General features: G+C 45.4%; 1 protein-coding gene across 2 annotated transcripts; it reads right to left on the bottom strand.

The window, feature by feature from the left end:
* Positions 1-6,572: 6,572 nt before the first annotated feature.
* LOC106818658 lies at positions 6,573-19,396 on the bottom strand. 2 transcript variants are annotated; one of them, XM_014823345.1, is made up of 5 exons: positions 19,336-19,396; positions 11,635-11,846; positions 11,176-11,403; positions 10,574-10,813; positions 6,573-9,827 (listed from the first exon to the last, which is right to left on the bottom strand). In XM_014823345.1, the coding sequence occupies exons 2-5, from the start codon at positions 11,734-11,736 to the stop codon at positions 8,190-8,192; spliced, it is 2,208 nt and encodes a 735-aa protein (XP_014678831.1). In that variant the 5' UTR covers positions 11,737-11,846; positions 19,336-19,396; the 3' UTR covers positions 6,573-8,189. The 2 variants fall into 2 exon arrangements, with proteins under 2 accessions (XP_014678831.1, XP_014678830.1); XM_014823344.1 differs by lacking the exon at positions 19,336-19,396 and having other exon boundaries at positions 11,635-13,315.
* Positions 19,397-19,699: the final 303 nt, after the last annotated feature.

Below are 19,699 nucleotides of genomic sequence, written 5' to 3'. Positions count from 1 at the left end.
GCGCGTGCGCAGACAGGCAATTAGCTTTCAACGGTGGTCGCGTTGCCCTCCTTGTTTACTATTACAGCCGTGCGGCGCGTGTCCTGAGCGGGCATGGAGGCCGTCGAGAGTGGAGAGGAGGAGCGGAGCCGGCCATCCGGGAGCCAGCACCTGGACGCTGGGGCAGAGCAGGACACGACGGTGGCAGACGTCGAGGCCCTGCTCGAGGAGGTTCTGCCGGGAAGCCCAATGGAGCTGGGCGAACCATGGCCGGAGATGCCTTTCTCCGAAGCACTGGAGCTGTCGCCCCCGGCCTGGGAGGTCGTGCAGGGGAAGAAGAAGAAGAAGAAGAAGAAGAAGAAGAAGAGGAAGCAGCAGCCGGCCGGAGGAGAGAGTGCCAGTCAGCGGTCCGGCGAGAGGGACGCCGCGTCAAGGAGAGAAGTGGGAGCTGCGGTCAGCCGTGACCAACCGGCAGCAGTTCCCCCGGCAGTTCCCACGAGTGTGGATTGCCCTGCGATCCTTGTAGCGGCAACGGAGGCGGCCAGGAGGAGCCAGGCGCCTACTGATGCCGCGAGGAAACGCAGTCCGGCGCCAGCGACACGAGAGAGGGGACGGAGGTCTCCTCGTCGCCACCACGTCCAGAGAGGAGCTGGTCGAGAACGCGAGGAGCAGGGGCGCGGGAGGAAGCCAACGAGGGTCATCCCTAGACCCCAACCTGGCGCAGTGAGGGGACGGGCAGGAGCCCACCCCAGAGATCATCCGGCCCCACCTGCCGTTCTGGTAAGGAGACCGGCGGGACCTCAGTTTAGACAGAGGCACTCGCCCACCCGGGAGCAGCTTCGGCTCGGAGCAGGCCCGGCGTTCCCAAAGTTTGGAGGGGCTATAGTTGTCGCACCCCGTCTGCAGAACGGGAGGTGGTATTGGTGCATGGCATGCCGATTGCCCACCAAGCATGCCGTAGACCACCATGCCGAGTATCACCGCAGTGCCTGCACCCTGACGTGGTGCCCGGTACCTGGGTGCCGGACGGCTGTATCAAGCGCTGTGCTCTACCGGCTGAGGAGCCACTTGCAGACGGCACATCACCTCGACCGGGACTACCACTACGAGATGCCCGGGTGGATGCAGCAGCAGGGTGCTGATAAGCGGGTACTTGGCGCTGCAGGAGTCCGGCGAGGTGCCGCAGGCTCGCCCCATCACACGGCCGGCCTGGAAAGACGGGCGACCGTATTCGGCAGTGGTGGTGAATGACCCGGCCAGACCTGTGGCCGCCCCTCGGCCCTCCCTGAAGCGGGGGGCGCCCACCGCTGCGCCCCGGGTCTCCAAGCAGCGTGCCTCAGGGTCTGCGACTTCCGCCGCATCGAGGAGGCGGATGTCGCCCGAGCGACCTAGGAGACGGGTGTCGCCCGAGCGAGCGAGAAAACGAGCGACAGGGCAACAAGCACCGGAGAGACCGGTGAGAAGCCGACCGGTGCCCGCGGCGGAAGGACGAGCACCGTCGTCCGCATCCCAAGTGGCGCCCACGACGGAAGTGGAGACGCCACTGGTGGTGACCTCGTCGGCAGACGTGCGAGCTCGACTGCTGGCGACCATGCGCACGCTGGAGGCGCCTGAGGCACCCCTTGAGGGCGTCCCCACCCCAATTATTACCACGGCTGACCTCAACGAGTTCCTGGGGATGCTGTTGCAGCCTCCAGTCGAGCTCCCAGCGTGGAATTACCCCGCAATGAGTGACGCGGACGGCGGACCAACGTTCGACCGGCTGCAGTTCATGGGGGTCCGCCAGCTGCGTCAGGCATCTTCCTGGGGTAGCGCCCAGCGACGTCGCGGCGAGAGCCTGGAGAGGCGCGCCCAGGAACTCCTGGAGGAGAAGACCCGCGCCATCATGCAGTCCGTGAGGACCGCGGGGCAGGAGATGGGGGATGCGGCGTGAGTCATTTACGTCGGCTGCCGGTACACCGCCATGCACGCCTTGGGATCGACCGGATGGTCGATCTTGAAGAGGGGGGGAGTGTGGCAGTGGTACCGGTAAGCACGAGCTGAGGTGCTCGTAGGGGGGGCTGAGTTTGCCTTGGTGAGAGGTTAAATGTTGTGTTTGTGACCGGTTTTATGTTTGTAATGTATTTCTGTGTGTTTCATGTTTGTTTTGTAAGTGTCTTGCAGCAATTACTCACTTACCGCCAGATTTCCATGGGGGCTGCCATTAGTTGCGGTTGTAACCCCCTCTAGCGACCGAGATCGGCACTAGTGTAGAAAACAGCGGGCTGTTCGAAGAGTCGTGTGCAAACGGCGTTGGTTAGCGTTGTTGTGGAGTGAGCGAGCGGGAGAGTTTGTAAAAGTGAGGAGTTAGAGAGTTTTAGAGTGAAATATATTGGACGGAGGAGTTGGAGAGAGCGGGGAGAGAAAGTCAGACGAGAGGGTTTTGGAAGCGGCTGTTCGGCGAGCGTCTGCCGGTCCGAGCGAGAGGGAGACGTGCCGAGTGAGGACCGGGGAGATAGTGAGTACAGCGAGCTGTCATTATCGGCACACCGTCGGGGCTTAATTTACAGTTAAAGTAGGCAATAATAATTTGGTAACGTTAACGACAATAGTAGAATGAATTGTGACTTAATAGACGTCGACTGACGTATTTAATATTAACCTCGAGTAGCAGCCTTAGGCGCATCGGGTGTTGAGTGCATCCCTTGTGTGGGTGGCCGTACGGGGGTCCTGTCAGCCAGCTGCCCCCCCCTACACGTTGAATTAATATCTCCCGAGTAGCCCCGCGTCATAAGGTGCGCCGTGTTGTCTTGTGTTGTGTCACTGTTTTTTCTGTGACGTCCGTCGTCTGGCATTGTTAACTAACGACAAGCACCGGAGAGAACGAACGCTGGGTTGGCCACGACGAGAGCGCAGTAGCTTCGAGGCGCTCACGGGGGAGTGGAGGCTGAGGTGGCGACGATACGACACATAAGGTAGGAACATCTATCTCGTATTTCTCGTTGCCACTATCCACCGTGTTGCACTGCACTATACGTAAGGTAAACTGCTAGTTACTGCGTATTGTCAGGTGGCGCCCCCTGGTGTCGCGGAAAGACACGAAAACGCTACACCTGTCTATTAGGTCATGAGCCAGACCCGATAATTTTGGCCATCGGTACCATCCGAGGGGAATAATGTACATAGTAAATTTTGGCAAAGTATACATCTCTAGAGTCAGAAACTATGTGATAGCATTATAGTGGTGGTATAGCCTTTTGCGTGTTATTAGCCGTTTAGTAACCCAATCCCACAATGAACACGCCGGTTTCAGAAAAGTGGCATATAAGACAGAATAAGATATTAAAATTAATGGTTCTCTCTTATTATAGGCCCTATCTTCTTGAAAATTGTGAGTTGTTAGGTTTAAGTTAGATGCAACAATGCGAAAAATGCTGCAAATCAAGGAAAGCTTATTACTTTTTATTTTTCTTCGATACAGGCTACGTTGATAAGAAACATATTAAAAGATTTGAAGGTTCATGATTTTATGTATGAATATAATGTATAAATATAATGCATAAAACATTATATATAAATGTATAAATCATGTATAAATATAATCATCAGTTGGAGCTATCAAACGGTACTACATAACAGCCGAGTACCGCAGTGAATTTCTGGGACAGTTAAGAGACATGGTGCAAGGTAACAAATCAAAAGTTTGCTATACAGATCTACAGCAGTGTCTGCAGTTGTTGGCCTCATCAAAAATAGAGTCAAACCATTTGCGGAGGAGCAAGACCTCATTAGCATCTCTACTACAAAGGCAGCACCCAGAGACATTGCCTCTGACCTCTGGAAGGCTTATGAGATCGGTGAGCAAACCTATGCAACCTTTCAGGATGAGAGACTAGCGAGAGACCCACCAGCAAAGAAATTCCATGACCCAACGAAAACTGACAAGCTGAAGACATTCAGCTATATGTGTATGAAGAAGGAAGTGAAATCAAGTGGGAAGGCGACGATCTTGAAGGCAAGACAGATCTTTGTTTGATCGCATCATAGTGATGGCACAAGGACGCAATCTTCAGAGGATATCCTCTTTCATCCCCTTGGACCATTGCCCTGGGCCCTGTCCATACCAAATGGATTGCTGCGAAAGCCCAAACAAGGCTACTTTAGCCACAACTTTACAGAAGAATGTGATAGTGGCAGAGCAACTCCCAAGTAACTCTGCTTCAGTGGTCGATGGGATGAACTTAGTCCAAAGAGTAAAAGATGATCAAGTTACTTTTGGAGAGGTCGCCATTACAGTGTTGTCTATGGCACTGAGGGAAAGAGCTGAGAATGACAGAATAGATGTTGTGTTTGACATATACAGGGAGAAGTTACTCTATCAAGAACAGTCAGAGACCACATCACAGGTACACAGATTGTGAGGCAGTGGAGGAGTTTCCTGAGCACAGTTAATAACAACACCAGTCTCATTGTCTTATCAGTCGGTGAATGGAGGAAGCCAGAATACAGAGAAAAACTACATGCAACTGGGAATGACAAATGTTACAGAATCACACAGAGGTGCCAGCTCTGCAGTGTCAGACATGAAGAAGCAGATGAGCGCCTACTTCTCCATTCTGCCCATGCAGCAAGAGAGGGCTATCAGGCTGTAGTTATCTGCTTAGAGGACACAGACGTCTTCATAGTGTCCTTGGCATTTCATGACAAGATTGGAGTCCCACTGATCCAGAAATGTCGAACTAGAACACGGACAAGTATCGCTGACCTCATAAAGGTTGGTGCCACGGTTGGCATAGATGTCTGTAGGGCTTTCATTGGGATGCATGCACATACAGGATGTGACACTGTCAGTGTGTTTGCAGGCCAAGGGAAGGCAAGTGCCTTGAAACTCTTGATCAGCAACAGGGAAACCCAGGACACATTCCTAGAGTTGGGTCATATATGGGACCTCTCCCGAAAATTGATGGACAAACTAGAGACATTTACCTGCCTCCTCTATGCACCAAAGGCTGCACCCACTAAGGTTAATAATCTCAGATACGAACTATTCTGTGTTAAGAAGAACGGTGAGATAGAGCCACCAGCTTCCACCATGCAGGGACTGCTTAGTAAAACACGCACAAAGAGCCAACTACCAGGCTGCAATATGGAGACGATGTCTTGAACAGGACCCGAAAGTACCATGTCCTGTTGGCCGAGGATGGAAGATTGAAACAGGAAGGAGTTGAACAGTTGGTGGTGGAACAGAGGCGGCCCTTGATTTATTGGCCTGCAATTGGATTATTGTACCAGGAAGTGTTCACTGGCAAAAGGTGTTTGTCAAACGGACTGAAATGCACTGATATGTGCAGACTGCCAGACTGTGAGAACCAGGCATCCATCTTTGAGTTAGACGATGGGGAAAGTGCAGATGAGGATATTGAAGAACTGGATAATGATTATGATTTTTAAGTTCAACTTGAACATTTCATATCACTTACAATTAGTGTATGTGATCAGAAATGTCTTAGAAACTATATAAAGGGCCCGTCTTTGGTTCATAAGACAATATCAGCAACACTGGATCAGCAGCATTGGATCTAGGCAATGGCCCTGTTGGTGCGGAAAACCACATTTGTTTTTCTATTCTGTAATTTTAAGTCCTACAACAGAAGATTGTGTTTCGTTTTCACCTTTGACTCACTCATCAGATTGCACATGATTAACCATCTTACTACTGTCTTATTGGTTTATATTGTGTAATACGGGTGTTTGATACCTTCAAATGTGCATTACTGAGTATTTAAATCCCTGAAATTCTGTATTTGTTTAGGAATTACAGTAAAAAACATTAATCTTGTTCATGAACATGCTATCATATACTTTTGTTTGATTCTAGGAAAGGATTCTGCTATAATAATCTTAATATATAACATACACAAAAGAAATTTAGATTTTTAGATTTCTTAATAAATTTGGTACAAACCAATGTAATTATATGTGTTCCAGGACTTTTACTTACTTTTCCACAATAAATGATAGAGAAATACTCTTCTAAATGCGGTATAATTTATCACACAGAAAATAGGCATTGTCATAATTGTCACCAATGACATACCTTTCAACCTAGGCATGTTTAGCACTTTTTGTTGAGAAGCAAATGATCATAGCAAAAGGTGAGACAATTTTCAATGTTAAAGTTTGACTGATAAAAAGGCACTGTTAAGTTGAAATAGGATGTCTTACCTTGTATTCTCGTACATTACTTAGTAATTTTTCACAAAGGTGTATTTAAGAGTAGACATATAAACAGGGTGATAACACACAAAAAGCTACCAACGATGCCATGTTATCACATATTTTCTAACTCTAGGGCTGTATTTTGTATAACTTTTATTCCCCCCGGATGGTACCGACCAACCCTACTGACTCATGGACTAATGCGATATCAGATTTAAAACGTTTCTTCACTTTTATAATAGTAGCATGTACTGCAAGATTTGTTGTAAACACCTTATTACTTCAAGTGTTTCAATAACTCGCATAAAAGAGCTAAATGAATAATGTTGAATAGTAACATACCTAGTAGGTGAATATTTAGCATACACACATTGGATTTATATGGTCTGTGCAGATCACATAAAGCTGTATGAGCATGGTTTTGGTTATTTAATTGTTTTAATCACATGATTATTTCAAACAGCTGTACTTAATTAATGTCACGACATAGTTTTAAAAGCATTTTCAACATCTGCATGATGTGCATACGAGATGGCTCGTCTAACGAAAAGTGACCGTCGTGTTCCACACAGGCACGCAGAGATCCAGATGAAAATAGCCCGTATCTCTATACTTACTGCAATATTCTATAATAAACTACAGTGGCGGATCTAGCTATCAGGAGACGCGGGGGGTGATATTTGCGTGAAGGCGTGCCGAAGGCACGCGGTGCTAGGGTGCCCCCATTTAACTAGTATCATAACATTAGTCAGTGGCTGAACGGGGGGTCGCAACCCCCCCTCTAGATCCGCCACTGAAAAAAACCAATTACTACTAAATTAAACTAAACCTAACGAACCAAAACAGCGCACGTGTACTTTTAGTTAGATGCCAAGTCCACTTCCATCCACTTTCATCCATTTCCACAGTGGGGAGTCTATGAACACACGCACGCATGCATGCATGCATGTATGCAGATGATAGAAACTAACTTATATTTTTTTTTAATTCCTATACACGGTCTGCACTCTTGTCACGCATATGTAAATAACTTCGAACATTACAGTGTAGGCATGATAACGTTTCTTCCCATCTTCCTTAACAATTATATATATACAATAATGAGCTGGTGCGCAATAAAACTGAATAAATAATCATGAAAATGTGTGCTACACCTTGTTATATCAGACGTTTAGTTTGTAACAGCAGGCCAAATGCTGGTGGGTATGATGTAATCATGACCACAAAAATATCAAATGTTACTTTCTGTACTATTCACATGCTGCTTCAAACCTGCTGTGTTTTTCATTTCATGGTGTTGCCTATAAATGTTACACTTGTCATTTTTGCAGAGATGTAATGAGTTCCATATGGTTCACTACAAACCTGCCATCCATTCCAGATATCACAGGACCACAACATATGCCGCTGACTGTCATGCGCCTTCCTCACCAACACTACACCAATTAGATAGCTCTACCACGAATCCAGCTGCCTTCTACAATATGTTAATCCAATCATATTGCATGTAGTCTATTTTCATGTTAATTTCCAGCTGCTACAAGCTCAGACCTTATCACAGACAGGAGCTAAATGTACATTTTGATTTAACAGACTACATAGCAAACGACCAATGAATACCTGGTAATTGGCATGTAATATGTTCCTCTCTACTAACAAATATTAATTATAATCAACTGATATTTTGCTAAACTTATTTATAATATATACAAATAACAGCATACACAATGTAACATTCATGAACCCAAACTGTCGGCACTTGTTACAGGCATAATCATTGCATGTGGGCACATCCATATTTCCACTTCAAGGCTAGTTTGAGCTAAGTAAGATTTTGTAGACGTCACAAACATGCCCATCATTCGACATTATATTTAACATAACAGAGTGAAATATAAACATCCTAATACAAACAATCAAAATAACAAAATTTAAACCCCTGAATCACTGACGATGCAAAACACATAATTAACAAAGAAAGTCGGGTTGAATGTACAAATGATTGTACGCAGTCATATGTAGGTGGAACGCCCCCTAAGAAAACTCTCACACCAGGTGCAGGTAAGTGCCTCCTTTGGGTTGTTTTTACCACATCCAGGACAAGGAATCCAGTTGTGCAGGCTGGGAAAGTCTACCCACCTGCTGGCACACCTTTTGCATGAGGGTAACTCTGCTGGATTGGTACACCTACACTGAGGGCATGTCCACCCTCGCTCCACTGGGAAAAAGTGGTCTACACCATCAATGCTACAGTTTTTGTTCACAATGTTGAGAAAGTCATCGAGATCCAGCAAGTTGTCATAAAAACTCCGCCTAGTTAGGTCTTGCTTGTCACACCTGTCACCGTCCCATACTTGCGTTGCCAACATGACCTCACCCTCGGTTGCAAACCTTCCATCTCTTAAAGGTGGCACGTTGTTGGTGCCAGCTCTGTGAACGTTGTTATGATGACGCAAGTATGGAGAACAGTGCACGTCAAGAAGACTAGTCGTATTGAGGGTGCCATTGCTGCTTATCAGTTCCCCATTGGAGTGCCTGAGATGCGACTCAGGACGCTCCTGCCTGTATGCTGCACGGTCAGTTGTTATGGCATCATTTGAGCCATTCACTACCGAGGCAAATGTATAGGGAACAGGCACTATGCCTTGCCATGGCATGGCTTCCCCCTGCATTGGCTGAGATTTTTTAGGGGCCGAAAGCTCCCTACTTCCATTGCGTAGTCGTTCCTCTGTGTAGCTTGGCCTGCTCTCCAGTCGGTAACTTCTGGGAAGGCTGTGGTGAATTCCAGAGAGATCATAAGTGTGTGGCATGTGGTGCAGCGCTGGCTTCTCCTCGTGATCTATGAACTGACGTAGAGGCATCCCTGAAGCATTGTGGGCGTCATCGTCATCATTACTGTTGGAGTAACTATTAGAATAGACATTTGGCTGCCTGGTGACAGTAAGCCCTGCTTCAACGCTGACCCACTTGCCTGCGCACCTGTCAACACCTGGCCCATCCACAAAAATTTCCGGCTTCGATTGCTGCGACTTGGCGGAAATGCTGCGGGCAAATTTTGGGGACCCTGACCGCCGCATCTCTTCTACAACGTTGCTCGCTCGACTTATCGTTGAGGCCTTGCTGAGCTGCAGGGAGATCGCCGTGACCGCCTTCTGCGTGTTGCCGTGGTGAGCTGCTCCAATCGCCTGTGCCCTAACGGATGCCTGTGGGTGCACCAGCAACAGCATTTGGCAAGCACGAGGACGCATGACACTCGATTTCCCTGGCAGTGGCGGTGGCAGTGTCTGCGAGCAGGGCAACTGTGATGTTTCGATGTCCTTCTTCAGATGCCTCGGAAGAACGCTGTTTTTGGCACCGTTTATATATTTGCGTAGGGAGTGGAAAGAGCTGCCCTTCACTGGCTTTGTGCGCTTTGGCTCGACAAACTTCTTGCCGTCAGCAGACTGGTGAGTCTTTTTATCATTAGTTGGAGGTTTTGTGTCTGCGACGATGTGCTGGTCAATAGGCTTTGTGAGTGATTCTGAGGATGAACTATGGCTTCCGTTGGCAATTAACGAACCGACCTTCCTTAACCTAACCGGTGGCTGCTGTAGAAGGGAGGCTACGCTTGCTGTTCTATCCCCTGAAACCTGCATCCTAAAATCGACTACCTGTAAAATATCACGAAGACAACTTAAAACTGTCGTTTAATAAAACTGGATCAAATACAGTTACATCAGACGATTCCCTTTATACTTTATAATCTTGTGGATGTTTTATGATTATCATATCATGATTTTATTCTACTTTTGAATTCGATTCATCAATAATAAGGTATTCTGGCAGAAAAATTACATATGGCTGCCAGTGTATGAGTTTGGTGATGACAGCACATGGAATCCAGGTATTTCGGCAAGCAAAATCATTTGGGGAATTTAACAGCTACATTTATACCCTGTACAGACTGGAAATTTAATACCACATCAAACTAGTCCAGGCAGGCCAGGGCAAAATTTTTGCAGTGTGTACATGCTATCCTGTGCTAAATACACTCTAGTCTGGACTAATCTGGTCCCGCAAACGAAGGAGGGCCAGGCCGCTTACACCGCGCTCAACTGTGTGTGTACGCAATTGAGACCTGGCCCGTGTTCAATTTTGCAATACGCATGCGCATAGCCTTATTTAGGTCACAAAAAAGTACAGTGGCTGTCTGCTGAGTGACGTAATGAGCTAAACTGAGCATGCACAGTCAACCCGTGCCAACTTAGCACGCTTCAGAATGTTGTGTCTGCACGCTGCGATTTAGCCAGCGTCTAGCCCGGGCGTGGACCGGACTAGTTTGATGTGGGATCAAATTGTGTAGTCTGTACAGGGAACACAACACTTAACACGTCGTGTAAAATATTGAAATAAATACCTGTGTCATAGAGTAGCCTTGGTGGCGTGTTCTGGAATATATCTCTTTCTGAATGCAGCACTCTGCATATGCAAGAAAACAGTCGAACGCCACCGTAGCTGTCACATCTGGATCAGTGCGCCCATGCAGGTAGAACACATCCCTGCTGTATGCTAGCTTCCTGTAGCCCAGTTGTTCAAGGATCCTATGCGTTGCCGATAAGTGCGCCGACACATGACAGACGAACGTGCCCGTGTACAGCTGAAGCAGATGACAATACATATTGTGAGTGTAACATGTACAGATGTCACAATCACCATTTGATCTCACATACGATTACCAATTGTTATTCTTATTGACAATTAAAATAAAATGTATACTTGAAAATTCATCAGTAACAAACACATCTAATCTATAGAGGTTTTTTGAGATGTATTACATGTAGTACATAAATTGGAGGTCTTTAATTAATGTACTCCAGATAAAATTAGCTTGATTTATGCTGCGCAGGCTTAAGATATAGAATGGTGCATAGCTACTTGCCCAGTTACTATAACTATAATATAAACTACACTAACTAATAATCTATCTTTTCCAAGAGACTAACAAGACACATAGTATACCTTTATTGTTCTAAACTCTGATCGCCAAGGATAGCGGAAAAGGTTAAGAGCAATTTTTTCAAGATGGGAGAAGGCGATTGCTGCCTTGCCAAAAGAGAACGTATCATCTTTGTCTTTAATGCTTCGCAGTAGCATATCACTAAAGCCCTGCATTGAAAATTTGACCGAATCCGGAGCTAGTGCCAGAAACTTGAATGCAAGTTCAACCAGCTCTTCTTTTATTTCTTCCTGCAAAAACATTACAATTAGCTATTTATACAATGTAACTTGAGGAAAACGTATCAAAGCTTGTTTCACTCTTTGTTAATGCATCCATATGGAATAATCTTTAAATTAAATTACACAGCATGGTCTTGCATTTATAGCTGATGCCTTTATGAATTAATTCAAAAAGGGGGGAGGTGATAAACTTTCACTTGCTGAGGCCATAAGGAAAATTATACATGCACAATGACATACCTCTTGCTGTTTTGGCTTGGCATATCTTGCAAAGTCCACGTAAGACTGGCACAGGTCAACACGCAATGCTGCAGCCTGATCTCCATCACACTGCTCACCCATCGACACTAGTGAACATTCGGATATATGTCTGTACTAAAATGAGTGAAATCTCCGTGGATAATGTGTCCCGAACATGGCAGTAGATATAATGTAGGCACTACTTTCGCATTCTGTCAGGGAGAAAGTACAGATTATTAGAAGCATGTGATTACATATATGTTGCAAAAACACATTGTAAACAGGAATGATGACATAAAACCAAACTTGCGTTGTAATCGGAATAATCTTTAATAACTCATACAGTGTAAACACATCGCACAAAGAGACACAAAACCACGCACACGCGCATGGCACGCGCGTGTGCTTTCTCTGGCGACCAGAACCAGCCTGCCCCGACTATTACCTCTCTGTCATATATATCCCCCCAAAAAACTCCTACGAACATCCTGCACGCACATGTACACATTCTCCCAGACCGCGTCCTACCCCCATTTCACAATGACCCTCGAAACTGCCTAACCTAAACCCCGATTATCCAATTCCTTGTAACATCAATGCAGCCGCCCAAGATGCGCGGCGCTGCGTCTACACAGACTAACTGGTCACCAAACAACCCTAGTCTAGCCTCGCTGACTAATTCATGTAACACGTGCAAAACACATGTTACAACATCATGAAGTGATGTAACAAAAGAAAACATGCTGGCAACAGAGACTCCCTGAAACTCAATGTAACTAAACTATATATGATAAAATATCAAGTGGTAATGCAGAGTGCAGGCTGATAAAACTACTGTGTGAGGGTCAAATTATAGATGCATATGATTCAGCATATTAAATAGTGAGTAGGGAACACTATCGGTCTGTTACAGGCAGTTTTTATATACCATAATTTAAACCGATTTCAACAGTTAACTGTTGAGACAGGAGGTTTATCTTGTGGGCGTTAATTAGACACAAATAATGAGTAGGACGAAAGCCTTGAGTTAACAGAAACCAGTCATGTTTATTTAGTTCCTCCCAACCTCCATAGGTGGCAGCACATGCCAGTGCTGATAACTTGTTGACACAAGAACAGATAATACAACATCCCCCTTTGAGATGAAAATAAAACTAATAATGCAGCTCTTGCAGATATTAATTCCCATACAGTCCAAATTATCCAAAGATCATTCCTGACAAAGATTATATAATACCGCAACAATTGCTATGTAACCACATTAACGCATCGACACTTTATCGTTTTAAACACATTAACTCTCCTTTTGAACACTATTCTCACATTAACCCTATCTGGCTAAACAGATTGTTCACAGGTCTAGCTTCTCACATGGTTTGGACACTCTGCCTGACCTAGTCACATACTGGCTAGGCTTGAGCTGTCCATCAGTACTTTCACTGATACTGTCCTCGTGGCGGTTGAAGTTCAGTTCACGGGATGGAATGTCCTGTTCACGAACTAACTGTCCAGAGTTGGGATGCGCAACTGCTTGCGGGGTGTTCACATGTACTTCGCGATCTGGCGGTTTCTCGACGAAATCCTGCTCAATATCTGGGCTAAGCTTGCACAAGCTTCTGCGGTTTCGTCTCAGGGACGACCCAGATTGAGTCTCTACAACATACGATCGCGGTGTCTCCGCTTTGTGACTTTAGCGACTTGTTAACTCATGACCTTAGCGGCGACGTCTTTATCACGAACCCACACATTGTCTCCCTCCTTCAGTTCAATGAGTTGTCTCGCACCACGGCGTCTGTCAGCGGTTTCCGCCGTCTTTTTGCGGTACTCTAGTTCTGTCTTAGCGAGATTGTCCATATCCGGCCAACGGGGGTTTAGTTTGGTCGGATGCTGCGGAAGATTTGTACGCACGCGTCTCCCGAACAGCAATTCTGCCGGGCTGTACCCGTTGAAGAGAGGTGTGGCTCTGTACGCTAGCAGTGCGAGGTATGGGTCTTTTGCCTTCTTTACCCGGTCCTTCACGGTTTGCACCGCGCGTTCTACCTCCGCATTGCCTTGAGGATACAGCGGGCTACTCGTGGCATGCGTGAAGTTGTAGGTATCCGCGAAGCTTGCGAATTCTTCTGCGGAATACTGTGGTCCGTTGTCAGACCTGACGCGTTCTGGGACTCCATGTCTCGCAAAGATCGACTTAAGATGGTTGACTATAGCTTCCGATGATAGCTGCGTCAACTTCGCGAGTTCTATATAGCGCGAGAAGTAATCGACTACTACAAGGTAGTGACACTTCTTCAGTTCGAACAAGTCTGTACCAACGATCTGCCAAGGACGTTTTGGAAACTCGGTTGTGATGTTCGGTTCATGGCGAACAACACGTTCTTTTGCACAGATGTTACAGCCTTGCACTAGAGTTTCTAACTGTTTACTCAGTCCTGGCCACCACACAGATTCCTGTGCACGACGCCTACACTTAGTTATCCCCTGGTGACCTTCGTGAATCCTATCCAAGAGTTCTAAGCGCATGCTTGTGGGTATGACTATTCTAGTACCCTTCATCAGTAACCCGTCCATAACAGTCAGTTCACCTGCTACTGGGTAGAACGGTAACACAGCTCCATTGACGTATGATCTGTCTGGCCAACCATCTTGACAGTATTTGACGATTTGGCAGCACACTTCGTCTTCGGACTGCTTCTGACGAATTTCAGCTAGACGTTTTTCGGTGGCGGGCAGACTCTGCACGATTAACTCCACGTAGGCTTTGACATCCTGCGCGAGTTCTACTTCCTCAGACGTTGGCGGAATAGACACTGGCGCCCTCGACAAGGCGTCTGCGGTATACAGTTCTTTCCCCGGAACATGTATAATACCGTATCGGTAGCGCATCATACGGAGTTTGAAGCGTTGAACTCGTGCGGGGAGTTCATCCACACTCTTTGAGCCAAGAAGCGACACTAACGGCCTATGGTCCGTTTCTAGAGTAAAATGTTTTCCAATCAGATACTCTTGGAACCTATCGCAAGCCCACGCTGAGGCTAGCGCTTCTTTCTCCACCTGCGCGTACCGTTTCTCCGTATCAGACAATGAACGTGATGCGTATGCGATTGGTTTCCACACATTGTCATCCTGTTTCTGCTTGATGACGGCTCCTAATCCATACGACGACGAATCAGCAGAGACGAGCGTCTCTGCTCGGATCATACAGCGCAAGAATACCAGTCGACGTGAGACATGCCTTCAGTTCCATGAAAGCACGTTCCTGAGCTTGACTCCAAAGCCACGCATTTTTCACGCTGAGTAACGAGCGAAGAGGCTCCGTTCTGTCCGCTAGGTTAGGGACGAATTTCCCCAACTGGTTGAGCATGCCTAGGAAACGTCTAAGCTCTGTGATGTTCCCTGGCCGTTCCATCTCCTGTATAGCCTTGACCTTGTTTGGGTCTGCGTAGATGCCTTCGGCACTGACAATGTACCCTAGGTACTTGATTGTATCGACTGAAAACTCACACTTGTGCTCATTCAGGGTAACACCTGCGTCTCTCAGACTACTTAGAACAGCGTGGAGTCTTCCATCGTGTTCGCCTTGATCCTTTCCGAAGATCAGAATGTCATCCATATGACACAAAACTCCATCTAAGCCCTCTAGAATGTCCTGCATTCGGCGCTGGAATATCTCAGGCGCCGATGAGATTCCGTAAGGGAGTCTATTAAAACAGAACCTCCCGAATGGAGTGATGAACGTGGTCAGACTAGACGATTCCTTGCTTAGAGGCAACTGCCAAAACCCGGAGTTGGCGTCGAGTTTCGAAAACACCTTTGCTCCACTTAGACGCGCTAGTGTAGTGTCCACAGACGGTAGAATGTGTTTCTCACGTTTCACACTTTCATTCAACTTTGTCAGGTCTACGCAGATCCTGACAGTTCCGTTGGGTTTTGGAACCACAACCATTCCAGCACACCAGTATGTTGGCTCGGTTATCTTGGAAATAACTCCCATGCTCTCCATGCGCATGAGCTCTTCCTTGACCTTCTCGTACAGCGGTATAGGAACACGACGCGGCGTTGAGATCGAGTACGGTTGCGCACTGTCCTCGATTTTTATCTCATAGTCACCCTTCATCTTACCAAGCGATGAAAACAGTTCTGGAAATTGACTTTTCCACTTTGTAGCTTTGCCCTTGACGAACCTGACTACCGACACGAGATTGAGTTTCCTGATGGCTTGATCGCCAAGAAGTGGTTTCGTAAGGTCACGAACAACGTAGATGTCGGTTATCGCGACGCGCGAACCTTTCTCAAGTTTTCCACGAAACATCCCGACAGCGTCGAGTTTGGAACCAGCAGCTCCTACTAGGACCTTGGCAGGCCAAACTTTCCATAGCGATCGCAGTACATTTTCAATGGCATACACGTAACCTCGGCACCCGTATCAATTTTCCACACGATGAACGAATCTGCTATCTTTACTTCGCTTTGCCACGAAAGATCCCCCTCTGGTTGAGATTGTAGTGCTCCCATGAAAGCGGATGAGGGGTCACCCTCCGAACCAACCTCGTTGACTGATTTGCGAATTCGGCAATACATTTTGAAGTGGCCAATTTTCTTGCAAAAATGGCATTCTACACCTTTGGCTGGACACGGCTTTTTCTCATGCGGCGGTTGTCCACAGTTGGGACACGACTTCCCAGCCTGCTTTCTAGGCTGAAACTGCTTCTGACTGCTACCACTGTATGGCGGTGTAGGCGGTGGACGTTTGGGACGCCATTGAGCATCTCGTCGTTTCTGGACTTTGGCGACCTCCGCCAGCATGGGGGAGGCGCTCCCTCGCAGAATGCCCTGTTGCTTGCGAATGGTTTCGCTCTGGCGAGCCTTGTCCATGGCGGTTCTAAGCGACAAGTCTGCGTCAAGTTGCAGACGCTCTGACAATCTGCCGTCCTTAAGTCCTACCACAATCCTATCCCGGATTAACTCGTCATGCAGTGTACCGAAGTCGCACTTTTCCGCAAGAGTGAAAAGATCGGTGATGAACGAATCCACAGGTTCTGGAAACGTTGATTGAATTTTGCCCGTTCAAAAATGACATTCTTCTTCGGTACAAAATATCTATCCAGTTTAGCTTTAGTGAGTTCGTAACTCTTGTTCTCATCCTCCGTTAGATTCAGTGACATTAGAATATCCTCCGCTTCATCACCCATTGAGTAGATGAGGGTGTCTATTTGTTCTGGCTCTCCCTTTTCTGAGAGGCTAGACACTTGTCTGAATCTATCGAACCGTCTGATCCATTTTGACCAGCCCTCCGGCTTCCTAAAGTCGAATGACTCAGGTGGTTGGACTTGGAACTGTGCCATAGTCACTACTACCGGGAAGGGCAGAACGTGTGTAAAGTTCCACAGATAGTCAAAAAAGTCACTGCTCATCCGAAAATCCAGTAGGATCAGAGACTAACGGCGCGTGTAGCATGCACGACATTATTGCATTGACTTGTCTACCACATAGACATGGGCAAACTGAGAAAACTGGGGCATCACCACTGTCCTATTTACTGTCTCCGGTCTCTTTTACGATTCTGACACCATGTTGAGTCAGGAGGTTTATCTTGTGGGCGTTAATTAGACACAAATAATGAGTAGGACGAAAGCTTTGAGTTAACAGAAACCAGCCATGTTTATTTAGTTCCTCCCAACCTTCATAGGTGGCAGCACATGCCAGTGCTGATAACTTGTTGACACAAGAACAGATAATACAACATTAACATGCATTAACACTGCACCAATGTTTCTTTATTAATATGATTACTTAATTTATCATATTTATCACATTTTATCAGGTGTCACCGCAGAATGGCAATTATGGTTGAACACATCTTTAGAAATCAGTTCAGCTACTTTAAAAACTTGACTTGCTGGTTAGAGTCTGGCTGCATGGGACTATTGAGGTTCTTCCACATTATTATATTATCTATTAATTTGTGCTGTAATGCATATGGTTCCTTAAGCGGGCAATTCCACGCTGCAGGGACAATATATAAATAAAATCTAAAATCAATAGTTCAGCACAAAAGACGTTTGTAACTGCAAGAAAACTCATTTAGGTTATTTGAAAACAACTTTTTACTGACATGGCAGTGTTGATTTTCGAATTTCACTGCAATTCATTTACGGTGAAAAAATTTCTAATTTTTACAAAGTTTGTGGCTAGAGTGATCATCCCATATTCTAGCTACAATTCATCAACGGAAAAGTGAAACATGGCAAAGTAATCTTTAGTTTAACCAGAATCAATGCCTATTATTTGGAGAGGCTGCTTTCAAACACTGTAAGAAAAATAACCGGAGTAGCGAACATGCTAATTTAGGCAGATGGGGTCGTTGTCGTATCAGGTACTACAGATATGTACCCGAGGTAGTTTTAGGTTGTTTAGTATTGCTGAAGGGGTCGTTGTCGTAACAGGTACTACAGATATGTACCCGAGGTACATATATGTATACACAAAGTGTACCCAGGACTTGTCTACAGGAAGTGTTAAGCCCTAACCCTAACCACTAAAAACCCTTAGGCCCTAAAACCCTACTCCAAACCTTTAACCCTAACCCTAAACAGTACCTTCATATAAAAAAAAAATATTAAACATAAATACTAATAAACAACCCTAAAAATTACCTCGGGTTACATGGACATCTGTAGTACCTGTTACGGACAAACGACTCTTCGTGCTTTTAGTATTTATGTTTTATATTTTTTATATGAGGTATGTTTAGGGTTAGGGTTAGGGTTAGGGTTAGGGTTAGGGTTAGGGTTAGTGTTAGGGTTAGGGTACACTTATGTAGTACAAGTCTGGTACACTTTGTGTATACATATATGTACCTCGGGTACATATCTGTAGTACCTGATACGACAACGACCCCTTCAGCCTAATTTAGTGTCACGTCAGTCACGAAAAGTTATAATTTTCTCCATATCTACCTACACCTTTACCATTTTTGAAGATACTCATGATTCTCTTAGTAAAGTTTCCATAAGCTACCAGAATTAATAAACAAAAGCTTTAATTCTGATCAGGACAGGACACATGCAGTATGCTACTGAAAACTGTCACGTCTGTCACAATTTTTGAGGTATGTCGATCGATCACGTCAGTGACATATTGTTTTTATTTCTATCTAGGTGTAGGTAGATATGGAGAAAATTATAAGTTTGAATTTGGGTGATTTTGTGGCTGATATTATGCTCTGAATTGGATATCTTAATTTTAAGACGAGCCTTAAGCAAGGTCTGAGGTCACTTTTAAAGTTAAAGGAAATAGGAAATTTCATGGTTTTGGGTAAATGATTGAAAGCAAAATTTTTTTTTGCAAATGGTAGGAAGATGAGTTGTTATATTGTATAATTTTCAGATAAGTTTGTTGTTTAATATTCTTTTTAATAGTATAATTAATGCAATTAATGTAAGAATTCAAACTGTTATGATTACCTTACAATATTTTAACTGTTTATACTAAACTGTAAGTTGACGTGATTAGTTGTCACGTCAGTCACGGTCACCTCAGTCACAATGATTTTTTTTTAAATGAATTATAATTGGAATTTATTGTTTATAATGTGTTTATTTATTAGTTCATTGGTTAATTTTTTTTAAATAGTAAAAACTGTGTTGACATTTGCTGTAAACTTCAGACAAATTGAAAATGAATTTTCTAGAAATATGGTACCTTTGTCCGATCACTGCCACGTCATTCCCAGTGAGAAAAGGGTCGCCTATGTGCTGTGCTCTTTATTGATTCTGAAACTTTTGATATAAATTTGAAGGAATCTGTCTGTATACTACCTACATCTATCTATATATATATAAAGTTGTTCAGCCGAATTTGTGTGTTCGGGCATAACTAGAGAACTCCGCAGCCTAGAGGAAAACTAAATATATTTTCAGAATCAGCACGTCTGGGAGGTGGTTCTGGCTGAAACAAAAATATAAAAAAATTTGAAAGTGAAACATTGATAAAAAATTCTATTGATCTATAGATGGCGGTCACGTACGTACACACAACATCACGTCTGAATCCATGGTGTAGCCTA

The sequence above is a fragment of the Priapulus caudatus genome, unplaced genomic scaffold (genome assembly GCF_000485595.1).
Source record: "Priapulus caudatus unplaced genomic scaffold, Priapulus_caudatus-5.0.1 Scaffold2413, whole genome shotgun sequence".
Lineage (NCBI taxonomy): Eukaryota > Metazoa > Priapulida > Priapulimorpha > Priapulimorphida > Priapulidae > Priapulus > Priapulus caudatus.
The sequence above is the reverse complement of the archived record's forward strand: the minus strand, read 5'-3'. Positions and strand labels throughout refer to the sequence as shown.